Here is a 22,316-nt window from a genome sequence, read left to right as displayed (position 1 = left end):
CTGTTCCCCTGGCTACATAGGAAGTGTCCCAAAAGTGAGCCTAAAGTTCAGGAGGTCGGCAATGTTAAATGAATGGCTGAGGCCTGAGTGTGCTGCTGTCTGTGGAAGGTGCTGTGTGGGGGAGGGGTAGGCGAATAGTGATTGGTTCTCAGTTAACAAGCAGGCCCAGGAATGCACAAAATGCATCCATTTTCCAAAAGCTACTGGCTTAATATGCTCCATCACAGTTTGATGACTTTTCAGGGTTTGACTTTTACAAAGGATATTGTATGTATTTATTTTAACCCATTTAAGAGTATTGTCATATATGGTGAGATTACAATTATATGAACTCCAACTGTAAGTCTCACAGTGCTAAAGTTAACAAAAATCATATCATAAACATTCTGGTTATTTTATTTTAGTTAAAAAATCGCTCTCTGCATGGCTGACATGGTGGGAGAGAAGCTAAGAGAAATTCTCGATTATGGACATGAGTGCGCCAGCACGGCACGGGTCCCACCATGAGCCGGTCATGAAGGAAGGTTAATTGAACAGAGCGAGGCAGATTTCAGCAGAACAGAAACTTAACTGTGTGGGGGAGGGGTGCAAATCAGTGCTCTGTCTGCATAGTGCACAACTAAACTGAGCGCTGTTTGGCCATACAATGGACTAGAGACTTGAAATCACCTTTGGCTGAAAGCTGGCATCCCACTGATGGCGTGTGTCTTTTTCTGTTCCCCTGGCTACATAGGAAGTGTCCCAAAAGTGAGCCTAAAGTTCAGGAGGTCGCCAATGTAATGTCAATGGAGGCCTATCCCCAATAAGTTAAACCCTGTTTGGCCATACAATGGACTAGAGACTTGAAAACAATTTTGTCTGAAAGCTGGCATCCCACTGATGGTGTGTGTCTTTTTCTGTTCCCCTGGCTACATAGGAAGTGTCCCAAAAGTGAGCCTAAAGTTCAGGAGGTCGGCAATGTAATGTCAATGGAGGCCTATCCCCAATAAGTTAAACCCTGTTTGGCCATACAATGGACTAGAGACTTGAAAACAATTCTGTCTGAAAGCTGGCATCCCACTGATGGTGTGTGTCTTTTTCTGTTCCCCTGGCTACATAGGAAGTGTCCCAAAAGTGAGCCTAAAGTTCAGGAGGTCGGCAATGTTAAATGAATGGCTGAGGCCTGAGTGTGCTGCTGTCTGTGGAAGGTGCTGTGTGGGGGAGGGGTAGGCGAATAGTGATTGGTTCTCAGTTAACAAGCAGGCCCAGGAATGCACAAAATGCATCCATTTTCCAAAAGCTACTGGCTTAATATGCTCCATCACAGTTTGATGACTTTTCAGGGTTTGACTTTTACAAAGGATATTGTATGTATTTATTTTAACCCATTTAAGAGTATTGTCATATATGGTGAGATTACAATTATATGAACTCCAACTGTAAGTCTCACAGTGCTAAAGTTAACAAAAATCATATCATAAACATTCTGGTTATTTTATTTTAGTTAAAAAATCGCTCTCTGCATGGCTGACATGGTGGGAGAGAAGCTAAGAGAAATTCTCGATTATGGACATGAGTGCGCCAGCACGGCACGGGTCCCACCGTGAGCCGGTCATGAAGGAAGGTTAATTGAACAGAGCGAGGCAGATTTCAGCAGAACAGAAACTTAACTGTGTGGGGGAGGGGTGCAAATCAGTGCTCTGTCTGCATAGTGCACAACTAAACTGAGCGCTGTTTGGCCATACAATGGACTAGAGACTTGAAAACAATTTTGTCTGAAAGCTGGCGTCCCACTGATGGTGTGTGTCTTTTTCTGTTCCCCTGGCTACATAGGAAGTGTCCCAAAAGTGAGCCTAAAGTTCAGGAGGTCGGCAATGTTAAATGAATGGCTGAGGCCTGAGTGTGCTGCTGTCTGTGGAAGGTGCTGTGTGGGGGAGGGGTAGGCGAATAGTGATTGGTTCTCAGTTAACAAGCAGGCCCAGGAATGCACAAAATGCATCCATTTTCCAAAAGCTACTGGCTTAATATGCTCCATCACAGTTTGATGACTTTTCAGGGTTTGACTTTTACAAAGGATATTGTATGTATTTATTTTAACCCATTTAAGAGTATTGTCATATATGGTGAGATTACAATTATATGAACTCCAACTGTAAGTCTCACAGTGCTAAAGTTAACAAAAATCATATCATAAACATTCTGGTTATTTTATTTTAGTTAAAAAATCGCTCTCTGCATGGCTGACATGGTGGGAGAGAAGCTAAGAGAAATTCTCGATTATGGACATGAGTGCGCCAGCACGGCACGGGTCCCACCGTGAGCCGGTCATGAAGGAAGGTTAATTGAACAGAGCGAGGCAGATTTCAGCAGAACAGAAACTTAACTGTGTGGGGGAGGGGTGCAAATCAGTGCTCTGTCTGCATAGTGCACAACTAAACTGAGCGCTGTTTGGCCATACAATGGACTAGAGACTTGAAATCACTTTTGGCTGAAAGCTGGCATCCCACTGATGGCGTGTGTCTTTTTCTGTTCCCCTGGCTACATAGGAAGTGTCCCAAAAGTGAGCCTAAAGTTCAGGAGGTCGCCAATGTAATGTCAATGGAGGCCTATCCCCAATAAGTTAAACCCTGTTTGGCCATACAATGGACTAGAGACTTGAAAACAATTTTGTCTGAAAGCTGGCATCCCACTGATGGTGTGTGTCTTTTTCTGTTCCCCTGGCTACATAGGAAGTGTCCCAAAAGTGAGCCTAAAGTTCAGGAGGTCGGCAATGTAATGTCAATGGAGGCCTATCCCCAATAAGTTAAACCCTGTTTGGCCATACAATGGACTAGAGACTTGAAAACAATTCTGTCTGAAAGCTGGCATCCCACTGATGGTGTGTGTCTTTTTCTGTTCCCCTGGCTACATAGGAAGTGTCCCAAAAGTGAGCCTAAAGTTCAGGAGGTCGGCAATGTTAAATGAATGGCTGAGGCCTGAGTGTGCTGCTGTCTGTGGAAGGTGCTGTGTGGGGGAGGGGTAGGCGAATAGTGATTGGTTCTCAGTTAACAAGCAGGCCCAGGAATGCACAAAATGCATCCATTTTCCAAAAGCTACTGGCTTAATATGCTCCATCACAGTTTGATGACTTTTCAGGGTTTGACTTTTACAAAGGATATTGTATGTATTTATTTTAACCCTTTTAAGAGTATTGTCATATATGGTGAGATTACAATTATATGAACTCCAACTGTAAGTCTCACAGTGCTAAAGTTAACAAAAAGCGTATCATAAACATTCTGGTTATATTATTTTAGTTTAAAAAATCGCTCTCTGCATGGCTGACATGGTGGGAGAGAAGCTGAGAGAAATTCTCGATTATGGACATGAGTGCGCCAGCATGGCACGGGTCCCACCGTGAGCCGGTCATGAAGCTGTGCCGCTCGGGCAGCGGGCTCGGGAATGGCACCTGGCTTGGCTAAACAGTCGGCCAGATCAGAGTTGTGTGAACTATGTTGATATGAGCAGATGCAGACCGTGTAACGTTAACGTTAGTCTTTGAAAATATATTGAGAATATTCCGATTCGAACAGGAATATGGTGTGCATGTAAACGTAGTCACTGTGCCATCTCATTACCTAGCCTTGGCTTTGGTACAAGACTGCTATCATGATCAGACCTAGGGAGGGGAGGGGGGCGGGCATATCTTAAATATGTTTATGTAAATAGTCTATCCTCATTTAATCTTATGTTCATGTAAATAGTTAGTTTATCCTCTGATCATAAATATGGTTATGTAAATAGTTTGTTTATCCTCTGATCTTAAATATGGTTATGAAAGTAGTTTTTTTATACTACGTACATCACGGTCCTCCCGTATTGTAAAGCGCACTGAGTTTTATGCACGTGTGTGTAGCAGCTTGGCTCAGCCCAGCACAGCTCAGCCCAGCACAGCTCAGCCGAGGACAGCACAGCCCAGGACAAGACAGCACAGCCCAGCACAGCCCAGCCTAGCCCAGCCTAGCCCAGCACAGGACAGTTCAGCATAGGACAGCCCAGCATAGGACAGCCTAACCGAGCTCAGGACAGGACATCCCAGTTCAACCTAGCCCACAACAGCCTAAGGTGGGACATTATTTGCTCATTATACTTGTTTTATATCTGGTTTATTTGTTGTTTGTTAGATTTATATTCAATACAGAGAGCAGTACTGGCTATGGATCCTCATACAGATTGGCAATTGTGTGTGTCTGTCTGCTCGTGTGTGTGCCCATGCACATGCGTGTGTGTGCCATCCCTTTGCGTTTGATATTGAAAGTGGACTGGTAGATCTCGGCAAGCTGGCAAATAGATCTTGGTTCTAAAACGGTTGAGCACCCTTGGTATAGGCCCTAGGCCTAATGCATTTGTTTCATGCGTGCAGGGAATGGGAGCGGGCGGGGGCGTGGGGCCCAGTGCCAGACCTGCACCGGGGCCTAGCACAGCTACCCTATGCCACTGAGTGTTGTACACTAACCAATACACCAAACTGCTCTAGATATTGTGTTTTAAATTGTCCAGTAAGCCAAACTGATCTTGATAGGGTGTGAGTGTTGTACATTGACTAGTAAGCCTAACTGCTCTAGATATTTTCTCTCCAGGCTACCCAGCGGAGAAGACCTTGTGTCTCTAGGCTATTAGGGCTGAGGTTTGTGGTCTATGGCGTGGATAGTGGTGTGGTGGCAAGACTCCGCCCCCTCCAACCTGAGTTTGTCGGCAACACTGTATTGACCTCTGGACAATCTCTATGCACCCCCCAGTGAAGACCGTGTGTCTCTAGCTTATTCAGGGGCCTAGTTGTAGGGTCTGTGGCGTGGATATTGGTGTGGTGATGAGACTCCGCCCCCTCGGATCAGAGTCAGTCGAGGACAGTGTACTGCTCTCTGGGCCACCCACATGCACTTTTTCTGTCTCTTATTTCCTACAACTTCTACACCACATCAAATTGGAGTATTGAACGCAGTTCTGTTACTACCGCCTCCTTGTGAAATGAAACTGATTAGAACATTTGTAACATTCTACAAGAAATAAACATAAAATAAAGCTTAACACAAACTCTCCCACCCCCCAGATTAAAATCTGTCAACCTAAACCAAGACTGTATCCTGTTAAGTGACAAAAACTGCCGTTTGCCCTGTTAAAGTTCACACACATTTCACACACACTGTAATACGATCAAGTGCCACACGGGGCGCACTCACACACACTCACACACACATTTTGTCAGAAAAACGTGTCTCAGGAGGACTTCAAGGAAAAGTGAGGAAAATGATGCTAGGCTATATTAGCATGCTGTTTTCTATTGTTTGCAATGGATGTGCCTGTGGGGACTTGAATTTGGGTCCCCATGGGTTCGAAGGTCCCCATGGTGTTGGTGTGCAGTCAGGTCAATGTCCCCACCAGGATAGTAAAACAAGTACACACACACACACACACACACACACACACACACACACACACACACACACACACACACACACACACACACACACACAGAATCTTCCTGTGTATTGCAGTATATTGTACTTTTTTGTTAGTTATTATTTACAATGAAATTGTTAATTCATGTTGTAACACTGTTGCAAATTGTTTTAAATATGCAACTTTTGTTTTAGTTCGATACAACCAAGGTTTAATCCGTTTAGTTTATTTGTTATGTATACATGGTTTAGCAGTTGTGTGTGTGTGCTTTTTAATAAATCAAGTGAGGAGTTCAATACATACACGTGTCAAAGTATGTTTTAAAACAGTATAATGGTTACATTAACATCAACAGTATGTTTTAAAACAGTATAATGGTTACATTAACATCAACAGTATGTTTTAAAACAGTATAATGGTTACCGTACATTAACATCAACAATATGTCTTCAAACAGTATAATGGTTACATTAACATCAACAGTATGTTTTAAAACAGTATAATTGTTACATTAACATCAACAATATGTCTTAAAACAGTATAATGGTTACATTAACATCAACATTATGTTTTAAAACAGTATAATGGTTACATTAACATCAACAGTTTGTTTTAATTAATTGATTCCCTGTATGATTTAAATGTACCTGACCAGGTCTATATATATACCTTGAGGTCATCAGTGTCAGGAGGCGGTCCCGGAGGGTTGTATTTGGAGGCGCCATTTACGACTGAGAGTTTCTTGTCGGGTAACGACTTTTTGCTGACTTTTATGGACTTTATTTCAAAGGTCTGGGATCAAGAATTGTTTCCATTCGCCTTTAACAATAGGGCTTCCATATCGATGACCTCGGTCACACCACTCGATCACACCATTGAAATGACACCATTGTCTTAACCCTTAAAGCGTTATCTATAAATCAATATTGTTTCTATTATATAAACAGAGCGAGACTATGAAGTGTGTGAGCCACTGCCAGGCTAGCCAGCTTCTCCACAACAAGTTTGTGTTAGTCCTGGGGGACTCCGTTCAGCGAGCGGTATATAAGGACATCGTTGTCCTGCTGCAGCAGGATGGATACCTCTCTCTGCCCCAGCTCAAGACCAAGGGGGAGGTGAGCTTCGAAGGGGACCACCTGGTGGAAGGCGCTCGCATGGCTCCGATGAACAACGGGACGGAGTACCGCGAGGTCCGTCAGTTCCGCTCGGACCACCACCTGGTCCGGTTCTACTTCATGACCAGGATCTACTCGCGCTACATGCGGAGCGTCCTGGACGACCGCCGACACGGCCTCAAACCCGACATCGTCATTGTCAACTCCTGTTTGTGGGACATTTCCAGGTACAACCCAAAATGGGAGTTGGACTACAAGGAGAACCTGCACAAGTTATTTCAGGAGCTGACCAGCGTCCTGCCTCGCGAGTGCCTCCTGCTGTGGAACGTGACCATGCCCCTGGGCAAGAGGATCACCGGGGGCTTCCTGGTGCCCGAGATCGAGCACATGGGTCCGACGCTACGCCGCGACGTGATCGAGGCCAACTTCTACGCCGGCGCACTGGCGGACGGCTACGGCGCGGACGTGCTGGACCTGCACTTCCACTTCCGCCTCAGCCTGGGCCAGTGCATGCAGGACGGCGTGCACTGGAACGCCCTGGCGCCCTGCCGCATCTCCTGCCTGCTGCTGCTGCACGTCGCCCAGGCCTGGGGCGTGGCGCTGCCCCCTACTACCCACCGTCACTGAGCGCATTGATCAAATAGAACAGCAACACGTCTATGGAAGCTTCGCCAAAAATGCAGCAGTAGCCCCGTCTTCCTCCCAGTCCTACAGGCCTCGTTGTGAGGCAGCAGAGTCCAGCAGCGCCAGAGATCTCTTCTACCAGGACGACCTGCCTTCCTGTCCCACCTTTGTAGCTGGTTACTTCAGCTTCGAGGCCCCAGCTGCTCCTGGCAGGCAGACAGCAGCGCCGGTCCACAGAGAGACGCCCGTCAGAACCAACAGCACGTTCAGACCTGCTCTGCCATACTGCCACATCAGACCGTATGACAGAGCCCCCCCCCACCCCTCCTCCTGGCCTGAGAACCCCTACGTGATGAGGAGGAACATAGAGAACCCCCAAGTGATGAGGAGGAGACACAACAAGCAGCGTGATGCCCCCCCCCTACACCCGCCCCGCCCCCTCCAACAGGCCACGCCATTACTTCCCTTAGCTCCTTCACTCCTTTCCTTACCTCCTTCCCTCCTTCCCTTAGCTCCTATCTCTACAGTGCTCTGGGATTCAGATCTGAATGGACAGGTTGGCTCATTGCCATGTCTCTGTCTAGGACCTGCATACAGGTCAAGTCTTACTAGGGCTGCATAGAGGTCAAGTCTTACTAGGCTGTCTGTAATACTATTGCTTACTATCTATCCTGTCCTTTCAGATTTGTGAACACTGAATGTGTTTCTCACCGTTATAGAGTAGAGAGAGATTCTTTTATTTTTTACGATTTTATACTCGTGTTGAAAGGCTGCAATGTTGCTCTCTGTCTTGTGTGTACTGCCAGAGTATTAAGTATCTTTATTCCTGGATATACCTGACAAGAACAGCCTCTCTCATATGGTACTTGTATATATATATATATATTATTCATTCATATATTACAGTCACGTTAATTAGTTATATATATATATATATATATTATTCATTCATATATTACAGTCACGTCATGTCTGAAGAGAAGCCGAAGGAAGGTGTCAAGACCGAGAATGACCCAATCAACCTCAAAGTCGCCGGTCAAGATGGCTCGGTTGTCAAGTTCAAAATCAAAAGGCACACCCCAATCTACATCCTGGATGAGGTGGACGCGGCGCTGGACCTCTCTCACACACAGAACATCGGACAGATGCTGCGCACACACTTCACACACTCGCAGTTCGTGGTGGTCTCCCTGAAGGACGGAATGTTCACCAACGCCAACGTCCTATTCAAGACCAAGTTCGTGGACGGCGTGTCGGCCGTCTCTAGGACGACCCAGATCCAGAGCGACTCCAACGCGTCCCAAGGCCTTCAAGGCCGTCAGAGCAGAGAGCAGGAACAAACAGGTCGACGTTAACTAGCGAACACGGCTAATGCTAATGCTTACGTTAGCATTGTACAATACCCGAGCAGGTCATCGCTGACTGGAGGTGTTAGTGTTAATTAGCGTTAATTAGTGATGTTCTTCACCAGTTGATCCTGCTTTTCCTCTGCTTGTGGTAAAACAATGTAGATACTACAGTCGTTAATCTCATCAATACAATACATTCACCTTGATTGCCTCCATTTTATAAAACATATCGTTTTAAAGAGTTTTAATGAAATGTTGCTTGTTTGTAAATACCAGGCTTTTTTTGCCAGAGAGAGACCGAGACGTTATGTTTGTTCTCCATTCATCATTCAACATCCATGTTCAGATTTACACAAAGCAATGTTTTTTTACTGTGATGTTCTCTCTCTAACATCAAGCTAAACCTTGTCAATAAAGTCCATCAAAGAAAGAGGCGTGGACTTGGCGCGCGAACAGAGATGGCAGCCTGATAACAGAGCTCCGGTGTCAGCCTTAAATTACCCCTAATTCAAGATATTTTATGCACTCGAATTGATATATATCAACGTAATGATGGAGGGGGACAAATATAAGAGAAAGGGTACTGGGCTTCGAAAGCCATCTGAGAGAGTAACTGAGAAAGACGGAGCAGCTAGCAACAGAGCTAACGTTACCCCGACGGAACAAGATGGAGGCTTGAGAGAGAACGAAACGCTGGACTCGATTCGTAAAGTGGTGAGCGAAGTCGTGAATGCGGGTATGACAACTTGGCAAGCTGAATTGAAAAAGGACTTTTCCGAATTCCACACGGATTTCCGAGAGGACATTAGTGAGGTCACTGGGAGCGCCGCGGATCGCGACCTTATTCAATCGCGATGAGGTGTTCTTCAGCACTATGATAGTTTAACATAGAGAAGAGTGTACTGACGCACAAAGATCGCTGGAGGGCGATGTCACGCAAGAAGCGTGAACACGCAACACACCACGGGGGAAACGTGATCTCTTTGTTCATTGATCGGAGAGCCCCACTGCCCGCAGCGCAGAGCGCATGCCTTATCGCTGGAACAAGACTGACTGATACACACCACACCTCTGCCATCATACATCGGTCCCACATGTATTTATTTACCATCATATTTTTCAATATAAAACGGTATGATATGGTAGCCTACATTGCAGTCGTCCCGCAGTTCTAGTAGATCGCCGACATCATGTTATTTGATGTACACATTTCACGGCAAGATAATTCCGATTTGTGGCAAACACCCAACAATTGTTCGTTCACTAAACATTATAACATGAACACAGTTATAGCACCAGTTCCTAGCACCTAGTTTCCTAGCACCAGGGGAGCCCCCCCTCCCAAATTTCGTTGTTTGGTACCTGTACTATATCAATGACAAATAAAGACCATTCATTCATTCCTTCAAACAATGACAGTTACAGTCTCGCTCAAACTGTAGCGAGATTAGGAGACTACTAATTGAGAAAAAGAAAAGAAAATACATGAAAGAGATCTTGGTTATGTAATGTGTAAAGTGGAGAGGAGATTGATCGGAACTGCGGGAGTTTTCATTACTAACGAATGATGGTTGATTATTATTATACAAAAATAATAGTAATAAATATTGCAATATTGTGTTATCATAGTTATGAGCTTCACAGTGATAACGTCTGTTTATTTGTCGTGAACTTCACGCCGGCCGTGCCCGTAACATCAGCAGACAATCGACGGCTGTAAGCTTGTAAGCGTTGAAACCTGCTTGGCAGCTTTGAAACCCGCTTGGCAGCTTTGAAACCCGCTTGGCTCGCTCATGAATTGGCAGCTATTGTTTGCTAATGGGAAACGATCAATAAGATTACCCTCCCCCGTGTATCAACCATCAAGTGATTGTAACTCACTTTAGAAACTAGTTCTTAGCCTACACGTTTCTTTGTCAAATACATGCTCTGCATGTTTCTCTAAAATGCATAAAGTTCCTATAAGCAGAGAAGTGGGGAAATTATTAGAGCAATCTGATATGAAGCTTGAGTCATCTGAGAACGAACTATGGAACAGATTAAATGCTATATATGGAGAGGAGATTGATTGAGACTGCGGGAGCTTTACTAATGAATGAAAGTTGATTATCATTATTAAAAAAGAATAGTAATAAATATTGCAATATTGTGTTATCATAGTTATGAGCTTCACAAAGTCTGTTTATTTGTCGTGAACTTCACGCCGGCCCTAACATCAGCAGACACATGAACACAGTGAGGATTCAAACAAACAAAATAATTAATACACATCATTTCATTTATAATGTGCAGTAAACAAACAAAATAATGTATACTCTCTGCAATTGGCTACTATACAATGGTGCCAAAATCAACTATCCAAATATGAATCTGCGTATATCTATGTACAACCTTGTTGTAGCCTACATTGCAGTCGTCCCGCAGTTCTAGTAGATCGCCGACATCATGTTATTTGATGTACACATTTCACGGCAAGATAATTCCGATTTGTGGCAAACACCCAACAATTGTTCGTTCACTAAACATTATAACATGAACACAGTTATAGCACCAGTTCCTAGCACCTAGTTTCCTAGCACCAGGGGAGCCAAATTTCGTTGTTTGGTACCTGTACTATATCAATGACAAATAAAGACCATTCATTCATTCCTTCAAACAATGACAGTTACAGTCTCGCTGTAGCACTGTTCCTATATTAGCATATTCAACCGGTGATTGTTCAAGATTCATAGACAGATTGTCCCTTTTGCATATCATCATAATAGGCATTCGTGTCATCATGTTCTTTACACATTACATAACCAAGATTTATTTTGCAATCACAACAATGTCAACACAATCACAACAGAATCTTATTTAATCCAATCAGGTTGTATATATAATCTATATATATAATCTATATATTGGTTTCAATATACCTCCATAGCAGTCTACAGTCTAATTTAGCTATATCTATAATTACATTATGAGAACATCAGTATTTTTACGCCTTTGGTTGTATTGTCTGAACGAACATTGATTGGGAGACATACTGTACAGTTTATCATTTTCATAACTGTCTGCACATATACATATCTTATTTTGATTGTTATTGTAGCCTATATATAAACACAAATATCAGTCTTATGCACTGTGTCTCATTCAGCACTGAAGCCTGAATTTGAGCACAGTGTGTGCCCCCTTGCTACCTCTGCTGATATAAAAGAGAATTGCAGGCTTGGAGAAAAAGATGGCAGCCACAAATACACAGACACACACAGAAATACTGCTAAAACGCTTTATACTAACTCGATTTTGAAAATGTAAAAATGCTGGGTGGTAGAACGCACATATCTAGGAAAAGTCATGAAAGGAGGGTCCTGAAATGTGATCGAGTGCAAAGGTAGAATTTTTTTTGTACTCACTGGTGCTGTTTAACACCTCACGGCTGTTCTAGTGTTAAGAAACAAATGGATGAACTCACGACAGGAGTGAACCAGCAAATCCAAGACGTGATAGGCCGAGTGGAGGGGGCGGAGGAGCGCGTGGGGCAGATGGAGGACGGTGTGGCTGAAATGGAGCGGTGGGACATCGGTGTCAAGGATGCCCTCACCCAGTTACTTGGTAATCAGCGGGCGTTGCAAGATAAAGTGTCTTTGATTGATTGATTGAAAACTTTATTAGAAGATTTGCAGAAGTAGGTACATGAAAGTACATATTACATACAAGGTCAACTAACAGGATAAAAACCCAAGAAAGCCACTGGCTTATTTCAATTGGGGTCCTTGATTCTCAGTTCATCGTTACATGTAAGACAGACAAAAAAACTAGTACTATCTACAAGATAATACAGACAAATAACTAGTACTATCTACAAGATAAACATACATCCAACATGGGAAGAACAATACAACAAAACATAAGGTATGTACAGCGGGTAGGACAGGTGGGGACATACACCACAGGTGGGGGACAAAACACAAAGTATGTACAGTGGGTAGTTCGGGCAGGGGGACAGACATATAATATGTACAATGGGTAGTTCGGGCGGGGGGACAAAACAACAAGTATGTACAGTGTGTGGTCATGGTGGGGGGGGGGTACAAAAACACCAGTAGATTTAGGCGGGGGGGGGGGGGGGGGCGGGCGACATAATAACATTGCGTTTGCTCAGTGTAGACCAGGTAAGGGGGTGGGACAAAACAACTAGTATGTGCAGAGGGTATTTCGGGTGGGGGGGGGGGGGGGGGGGGGGGTGGGAGACAAAACAACAAGAATATATAGAGGGTAGTCCAGGTGGGGGTGTAGTCTTTTAATTTGATTTTTGATTTAGAGGGTCCAGTTACGGATTGCAGCCTCCTGTAAATGTTTTTTGAGAGTGGTTTTGAAGGTGGGCAGTGTTTTGCACTCCTTTAAGATTATAGGAAGGGCGTTCCACATTTTTACTGCATAGTTTGCAAACGAGTTTAACCCCTTGTTTGTGGTGCAACGCGGTTGAACGTGGTTCGTGGAGCTTCCTCTGGTATTGTATGTGTGGACGTTGTTCACTTTTTGGAAGTATGTTGACAGGTACTTGGGTGTCTTTGTGGTGTAGCGTATCTTGAAGACCAGGCCCAGTGCAAGCTGCTGCACTCTGTCAACTACTCGTAGCCAATCAAGGCTCAAAAAATGAGCAGCGGTTAGATGTGTCCTAGGGTTGAGGCCTAGCAGAAGCCTAACCAGTTTATTTTGGGCTGTCTGGAGTCTTGTTTTTAGGGCCTTTGTGGTTCTATAGTACCATGATGTTACGGCATAGTCGAAGTGACATTGAATGAGAGCTCCTGATAGGGTCCTCAGTGTGTTTTTACTGACAAGTGAGGATATCCTGTACAAGAATCTAGTTCTATGGTTAACTTTTTTGATTACTTTTGCTGCCATTTTATCTCCGGAAAGATTTGCCTCTAAGATGGAGCCCAGGTATGTAATATCCTCTTTTCTTGTGATAGTAATGTTACCCACTTTTATATTGTAATTTACAGCCTTTCTGAGTTTAGTTGGGGATCCGTATAGGATGGTTTCAGTTTTACCTAGGTGTATTGATAGTTTATTGTCAGCTAGCCAGATGCAGAACTGACTTGGAAGGGAGGTCTAGACGCAACAACATCAGGATCTACGGCATCCCAGAGGACTCGGAGGGTACCTCCGTAGCAGCGTTTGTTGAAAAACTGATAAAGTCAGAATTGGGAGGTGATCTTGACTGTGACCTGGGGATAGAGCGTGCCCACCGTGCCTTGGCGCCCAGACCACCCGGAGGAGCTCCACCGCAATCCATGGTCATCAAGTTCCTCCAGTTTACAGTGAAAGAAAAGGTCCTCTATACCGCCTGGAAAAAGCAACCCACTTACCAAAACAAACGTGTTTTTTTCGACCATGATTATGCGACGGACGTGCAGAACAAAAGGAAGGAATATATACCCATCAAGAAGGCGCTTAAGGAGAGGGGAATACGCTTCCAGACCCCGCTGGCTAGAATGCGTGTCTTTTTTGATACAGGCACCGTCATGTATAACAGCGCGACACAAGCAGCAGAGGACCTGCGGAGACGGGGATTCATCTTGGACGGAGCTGTTCGCGGGACCAAGGACAAGGGCATAACGGAGGAAACGCTGACTCGACTTCTACCGTGGGAAACAACCGATGTTAACATAGGCTGACACCGACAGTTCATAGACAGTCACTAGACTCTTTTTTTTCCTTCAGCCTATTCGGTCATTGACCAAGAGCCACATCTTTTTTATTTTTTATTTTTGCAACAGAGGGGCCCCACTTAGTGGCCAGCACCCCTCATTACCAAAGGTGATATGTCACCTTTTCCTTTGGAAGTCCAGTTCAGTGTTCAGTACTATTTTTGTGTATTTCATTGTTCATTGTTCATTTTTCAGTACTATGTTTGTGTATTTCATTGTACATTGTTCATTATTCAGTACTATTTTTGTGTATTTTATTTCATTGTTCATTTTTCGAGGTCAGGGATGTTACAAGAGCAAGGTTTGACACAACGTAATGCATTATCAACATTATAACATACTTTCATTGAATGGAAATGGCTTAAATAGTCCAATCAAAAGAAGTAAGATGATAGCCAAAATAAAAAGGGAGAGAGTAAATATAGTGTTTTGGCAGGAAACTCACCTTTCTGTCACTGAACATGAAAAACTAAAGAAAATGGGGTTTAGGAACACTTTTTTTTCATCATATAAAAATGGGGAAAAAAGGGGCGTTGCTATATTGATTTCAAATTCAGTTCGGTTTGAACTCATATCGGAACTAAATGATAGGGAGGGCAGGTTTGTTATGATAAAGGGGAAAATAGATGAGAAAGAGGTGACATTGTTTAATGTTTACGCCCCCCCGGGTAGTGATTTATCGTTTTTTAGAAAGGTATTTGATTTGATCGTATCAGAGACTCGCGGGACCCTTATCTGTGCCGGAGACTTTAATATACTTCTTAACCCTTTGTTAGACACGACTAATAAGAAAAGAAAGCGGACTTCTACTGAAAAACGAATAAACGAGGTACTTAACGACCTGGGATTAGCTGATGTATGGCGCTCTAAACATGGGTCCACCCCAGGATACACTTATTACTCTGCACGACACACAGCTTATTCAAGACTAGACTATGTGTTTATGTATAATAGGGATCTGCACAGGTTGACAGACTGTAGAATAGGCCAGAGGGACCTCTCAGATCACTCTGGGGTCTATCTAACTTTACATTTAGATGGTAGACAGAGGAAGACACTGTGGCGGCTAAATACGGGTATGTTAAATGATCCCACCTTTAGAACCTCCATGGAGACAGATCTAGGGACATACTTACAGGACAACGATAATGGGGAAGTGAACCCTGGTATATTGTGGGATGCAGCCAAAGCAGTCCTCAGGGGGAAGATAATAGCCAGGATGGCTATGTTGAAAAAGTAAAAAAATAAAAGATTATCAGACCTGCAGGATAAATTGAGAGACCTGGAACAAACGCATGTGGTTAACAAAGAGCGCTCTACAATACACCAGATTAGGGCTGTCAAGCAGGAAATCGATAAAATACTTAGTGAGGAAGTAGAGAAAAACATAAGGTTTATGAAACAAAGATATTATGAGGCAGGGCCCAAAGCAGCAAAATTGCTGGCTTGGCGGCTTAAAAAACAACAGGCAGAAAACACTATTCATAAGATCAGACACCCTGTTACGAATAAGGTTACCAGTAGTCTGGAAGGTATACAAAAAGCATTTGAAACTTATTATAAATCTTTATATTCCCAGTCGGATCAGGCTGATAGACAAACAATAGTTGAATTTCTGAATAATTTAGACCTCCCGACTATTGGAAAAGAAATTAATTCTAAACTTATCTCACCAATAACAAAAGAGGAAATAGATAAAGCTATCTCAAGTCTGAACACTAATAAGTCACCTGGCACAGATGGGTTCCCCCCAGAGTGGTACAAGTCTATGAGAGAACACCTACTCCCCTTGTTAGAGACATGCTTTAACCATGTTCTTAAGGGAGGCTCCCCGCCCCCTTCTTGGAGGGAGGCCTTCATATCAGTTATACCTAAGGAAGGGAAGGATAAGATGGATTGTAAAGGATATAGGCCCATCAGTGTTTTAAACGGCGACTACAAGCTTTATGCTACCATTTTAACGAAGAGGATGGAAACAGCAATGCCTCTGTTAATAGATGAAGATCAGACAGGATTCATAAAGAACAGACAAGCCCAGGATAATATAAGGAGAGCTCTGCATGAGATTGAGAAGATTAATAAGGAAAAAGTTAGTGCCGTTATTCTTAGTTTGGACGCTGAAAAAGTTTTGATTCAGTAGGGTGGGAATTGTTATACTTAGTAATGAACAGATTTGGCTTTAGTGACGATTTTATACGCTGTATTCAAGTACTTTACTCTTCTCCTACTGCAAGGATAAAGGTCAATGGTAGTCTTTCTAACTCTATAACTCTGCAACGGGGCTGTAGGCAGGGCTGTCCGGCCAGTCCCAGTCTCTTTAGCTTATTCATTGAACCTCTGGCTCAGGCAATACGACAGGAGACGGGACTGAAGGGTATACCTATAGGGGATATGGAGTACAAGATAGGTCTATACGCGGATGATGTGCTAGTCACAATCAAGGATCCAGGTTCGGGGCTGCCCCTGTTGATGAATATGTTGGACACGTATGGGGAGTATTCGGGGTATAGGCTCAACGTGCATAAAACTCAGGTCATGACATTCAATTATACCCCCTCACTGGAACTCTCTGCAAAGTATAATCTTTGTTGGGACTTGTCACATATCAGATACTTGGGAGTAAACTTACACAAAGATCTGTCACAGCTTTTTGATATTAACTATAATTCTATTAGTAAAAAGATATATAGTGATCTTCGTGGGTGGGCCCTGCTCCCTCTTGACTTTGGCGGCAGAATCAGGACAGTCAAAATGAATATTCTCCCTAGATTACTGTATCTTTTCATATCACTCCCAGTAGAAATCCCTCTGAAACAATTTAGAGAATGGAACAAACATATTTCACGATTCATTTGGGATAAAAAGAGACCTAGGGTGAGATTTTCCACTCTTCTGCTGCCGCGGGGGAGTGGGGGCATGGCCCTCCCATCTTTAAGGGATTATTATTTGTCTGCACAATTGAGACCCCTTGTATATTGGTGTAATCCTTCATACGAAGCCAGGTGGAAGACTATAGAGTTGTCACTAATAGATGCACACGTGCAGGCGTTGCTTGGCTGTGCCGGCAGGGAAAAATAACTATTGCAGACAACGAGCCAATGGGTTAACTTATCACTTAAGGTCTGGGTAGAAGTGGTTAAACGTTTCCAACTCCAAAAAGAGATCAAACTGCTTAGATGGCCGGCATATGATCCTGATTTTATGCCGGCATCACAAGATGGTAGATATAGGCGATGGGCCTGTTTAGGTATCACCTCCTTATACAAGATAGTTAAGCAACGGGAGCTTGCCTGTTTTGATGATTTATGTCAAACATATGGGTTGGATAGGACAGACTTTTTCAGGTATTTACAGCTCCGTGATTACTTTTGTAAAGAGGTAAAAGGTTCTAATCCACGAGATCCACCCATGGTTGTTAATATTTTTATTGAGGCTTATAACTCAGGAAACACTAAAGGCCTCATAAGTAGCTTGTATCAGGGCATTATGTCATTGAATAAGGTCACGACAGACTATGTGAGACAGCGATGGGAAAAGGACCTGGACTTGGAAATATCAGAGGACATGTGGTTGAATGCATGGGAGGTACAGTCATCCTCCACCAACTCCCTAACCTGGAGAGACTTTTGTTGGAAAAACTTAATTCGCTTTTTTATCACCCCTAAACAAAAGTCTAAACAAACTGGTACTGAGCTTGGTTGCTGGAGGGAATGTGGAGAGACCATGGTTGATCACGGACATGTTTTCTGGTCTTGTCCTCCTATCCAGACATTTTGGACGGAAGTTGCAAAGATCATTTCAAGAACCCTGGGGTTTAGCATTAGTATGTCTTTTACATCTTTTTATCTTGGACTCATCCCTGATGAGCTAAGCAGAAATGATACCTACCTCCTAAAAATGTTACTGGTGGCAGGTAAAAAGGCCATCGCAAAATGTTGGCTTCAGAAAAGCTGTCCTACTGTCGGTCTCTTTGTTAAAACAGTTGAACATTTGCATTTAATGGAACAAATGACCTTCTCTTTAAGGCTTCAGAAAGAGTTGGGGGAAAAACGATGGGAAAAATGGTGCGATTATTTAGCCAATGAAGATGGCGATTCTTTGTACTGATTGTATGTTTATATGCTGTATTTGCTGACCCCATGACCTTGTGTATGTATGTATGTTTTTTCTTTTTCTGCTGTTGATGTTTGTTGTACATAAAATGTGAAAAAAATAAAAAGTATAAAAAAGAAAAGAAAAGAAAGAAAGAGGCGTAGGGTGGCTTTTCAGCAAACTGATGAAGGCGTACTGTGAAAGACAGGGTTTATCAATCAGACAGATTAGGTTTAGGTTAGATGGACAGCCCATCAATGAGACGGACACACCTGCGCAGCTGGAGATGGAGGATGAAGATACTATCGACGTATTCCAACAGCAGACCGGGGGGGCCTCCTAGAGGGGGGGCCTCCTAGAGGGGAGGCTCAGAGGACTCCACACTTGAAGAGCATCCACTCAATGATTTGTTTTTGTTAGTTTTTTGTTTTTGTTTAGATTTTTTTTTTCTTGCATTAAGTAATCGTTCATCTTTAGATTTTTAAGACCAGCCCCCCCCCCCCCCCCCCCCTTTAAGGGATTATTATTTGTCAGCACAATTGAGACCCCTTGTATATTGGTGTAATCCTTCATACGAAGCCAGGTGGAAGACTATAGAGTTGTCACTAATAGATGCACCCGTGCAGGCGTTGCTTGGCTGTGCCGGCAGGGAAAAAGAACTATTGCAGACAACGAGCCAATGGGTTAACTTATCACTTAAGGTCTGGGTAGAAGTGGTTAAACGTTTCCAACTCCAAAAAGAGATCAAACTGCTTAGATGGCCGGCATATGATCCTGATTTTATGCCGGCATCACAAGATGGTAGATATAGGCGATGGGCCTGTTTAGGTATCACCTTCTTATGCAAGATAGTTAAGCAACGGGAGCTTGCCTGTTTTGATGATTTATGTCAAACATATGGGTTGGATAGGACAGACTTTTTCAGGTATTTACAGCTCCGTGATTACTTTTGTAAAGAGGTAAAAGGTTCTAATCCACGAGATCCACCCATGGTTGTTAATATTTTTATTGAGGCTTATAACTCAGGAAACACTAAAGGCCTCATAAGTAGGTTGTATCAGGGCATTATGTCATTGAATAAGGTCACGACAGACTATGTGAGACAGCGATGGGAAAAGGACCTGGACTTGGAAATATCAGAGGACATGTGGTTGAATGCATGGGAGGTACAGTCATCCTCCACCAACTCCCTAACCTGGAGAGACTTTTGTTGGAAAAACTTAATTCGCTTTTTTATCACCCCTAAACAAAAGTCTAAACAAACTGGTACTGAGCTTGGTTGCTGGAGGGAATGTGGAGAGACCATGGTTGATCACGGACATGTTTTCTGGTCTTGTCCTCCTATCCAGACATTTTGGACGGAAGTTGCAAAGATCATTTCAAGAACCCTGGGGTTTAGCATTAGTATGTCTTTTACATCTTTTTATCTTGGACTCATCCCTGATGAGCTAAGCAGAAATGATACCTACCTCCTAAAAATGTTACTGGTGGCAGGTAAAAAGGCCATCACAAAATGTTGGCTTCAGAAAAGCTGTCCTACTGTCGGTCTCTTTGTTAAAACAGTTGAACATTTGCATTTAATGGAACAAATGACCTTCTCTTTAAGGCTTCAGAAAGAGTTGGGGGGAAAACGATGGGAAAAATGGTGCGATTATTTAGCCAATGAAGATGGCGATTCTTTGTACTGATTGTATGTTTATATGCTGTATTTGCTGACCCCATGACCTTGTGTATGTATGTATGTTTTTTCTTTTTCTGCTGTCGATGTTTGTTGTACATAAAATGTGGAAAAAATAAAAAGTATAAAAAAGAAAATAAAAAAAAGAAAGAGGCGTAGGGTGGCTTTTCAGCAAACTGATGAAGGCGTACTGTGAAAGACAGGGTTTATCAATCAGACAGATTAGGTTTAGGTTAGATGGACAGCCCATCAATGAGACGGACACACCTGCGCAGCTGGAGATGGAGGATGAAGATACTATCGACGTATTCCAACAGCAGACCGGGGGGGCCTCCTAGAGGGGGGGCCTCCTAGAGGGGAGGCTCAGAGGACTCCACACTTGAAGAGCATCCACTCAATGATTTGTTTTTGTTAGTTTTCTGGTTTTGTTTAGATTTTTTTTTTCTTTCATTAAGTAATCGTTCATCTTTAGATTTTTAAGACCAGCTCCCCCCCCTTTAAGGGATTATTATTTGTCAGCACAATTGAGACCCCTTGTATATTGGTGTAATCCTTCATACGAAGCCAGGTGGAAGACTATAGAGTTGTCACTAATAGATGCACCCGTGCAGGCGTTGCTTGGCTGTGCCGGCAGGGAAAAAGAACTATTGCAGACAACGAGCCAATGGGTTAACTTATCACTTAAGGTCTGGGTAGAAGTGGTTAAACGTTTCCAACTCCAAAAAGAGATCAAACTGCTTAGATGGCCGGCATATGATCCTGATTTTATGCCGGCATCACAAGATGGTAGATATAGGCGATGGGCCTGTTTAGGTATCACCTTCTTATGCAAGATAGTTAAGCAACGGGAGCTTGCCTGTTTTGATGATTTATGTCAAACATATGGGTTGGATAGGACAGACTTTTTCAGGTATTTACAGCTCCGTGATTACTTTTGTAAAGAGGTAAAAGGTTCTAATCCACGAGATCCACCCATGGTTGTTAATATTTTTATTGAGGCTTATAACTCAGGAAACACTAAAGGCCTCATAAGTAGGTTGTATCAGGGCATTATGTCATTGAATAAGGTCACGACAGACTATGTGAGACAGCGATGGGAAAAGGACCTGGACTTGGAAATATCAGAGGACATGTGGTTGAATGCATGGGAGGTACAGTCATCCTCCACCAACTCCCTAACCTGGAGAGACTTTTCTTGGAAAAACTTAATTCGCTTTTTTATCACCCCTAAACAAAAGTCTAAACAAACTGGTACTGAGCTTGGTTGCTGGAGGGAATGTGGAGAGACCATGGTTGATCACGGACATGTTTTCTGGTCTTGTCCTCCTATCCAGACATTTTGGACGGAAGTTGCAAAGATCATTTCAAGAACCCTGGGGTTTAGCATTAGTATGTCTTTTACATCTTTTTATCTTGGACTCATCCCTGATGAGCTAAGCAGAAATGATACCTACCTCCTAAAAATGTTACTGGTGGCAGGTAAAAAGGCCATCACAAAATGTTGGCTTCAGAAAAGCTGTCCTACTGTCGGTCTCTTTGTTAAAACAGTTGAACATTTGCATTTAATGGAACAAATGACCTTCTCTTTAAGGCTTCAGAAAGAGTTGGGGGAAAAACGATGGGAAAAATGGTGCGATTATTTAGCCAATGAAGATGGCGATTCTTTGTACTGATTGTATGTTTATATGCTGTATTTGCTGACCCCATGACCTTGTGTATGTATGTATGTTTTTTCTTTTTCTGCTGTTGATGTTTGTTGTACATAAAATGTGGAAAAAATAAAAAGTATAAAAAAGAAAATAAAAAAAAGAAAGAGGCGTAGGGTGGCTTTTCAGCAAACTGATGAAGGCGTACTGTGAAAGACAGGGTTTATCAATCAGACAGATTAGGTTTAGGTTAGATGGACAGCCCATCAATGAGACGGACACACCTGCGCAGCTGGAGATGGAGGATGAAGATACTATCGACGTATTCCAACAGCAGACCGGGGGGGCCTCCTAGAGGGGGGGCCTCCTAGAGGGGAGGCTCAGAGGACTCCACACTTGAAGAGCATCCACTCAATGATTTGTTTTTGTTAGTTTTTTGGTTTTGTTTAGATTTTTCTTTTCTTTCATTAAGTAATCGTTCATCTTTAGATTTTTAAGACCAGCTCCCCCCCCCCCCCTTTAAGGGATTATTATTTGTCAGCACAATTGAGACCCCTTGTATATTGGTGTAATCCTTCATACGAAGCCAGGTGGAAGACTATAGAGTTGTCACTAATAGATGCACCCGTGCAGGCGTTGCTTGGCTGTGCCGGCAGGGAAAAAGAACTATTGCAGACAACGAGCCAATG

The 22,316-nt window shown here is 43.2% G+C and overlaps 2 protein-coding genes across 2 annotated transcripts; both read left to right on the top strand.

The window, feature by feature from the left end:
- Nucleotides 1-6,374: 6,374 nt before the first annotated feature.
- On the top strand, nucleotides 6,375-7,881 carry LOC308164099 (PC-esterase domain-containing protein 1A-like; the record flags this gene model as incomplete). Its single annotated transcript, XM_080538252.1, has 3 exons — nucleotides 6,375-7,152; nucleotides 7,265-7,564; nucleotides 7,877-7,881. The coding sequence occupies 3 exons, from the start codon at nucleotides 6,375-6,377 to the stop codon at nucleotides 7,879-7,881; spliced, it is 1,083 nt and encodes a 360-aa protein (XP_080394378.1).
- Nucleotides 7,882-8,125: 244 nt separating this feature from the next.
- Nucleotides 8,126-21,982, top strand: LOC308163430 (small ubiquitin-related modifier 3-like; the record flags this gene model as incomplete). Its single annotated transcript, XM_080537614.1, has 2 exons — nucleotides 8,126-8,244; nucleotides 21,817-21,982. The coding sequence occupies 2 exons, from the start codon at nucleotides 8,126-8,128 to the stop codon at nucleotides 21,980-21,982; spliced, it is 285 nt and encodes a 94-aa protein (XP_080393740.1).
- Between the last annotated feature and the right edge of the window lie 334 nt (nucleotides 21,983-22,316).

Source organism: Nansenia antarctica (genome assembly GCF_963989245.1).
Source record: "Nansenia antarctica genome assembly, chromosome: 8".
Lineage (NCBI taxonomy): Eukaryota > Metazoa > Chordata > Actinopteri > Argentiniformes > Microstomatidae > Nansenia > Nansenia antarctica.
Note: the sequence above shows the minus strand (reverse complement) of the source record. Positions and strands in the feature narration are given on the sequence as shown.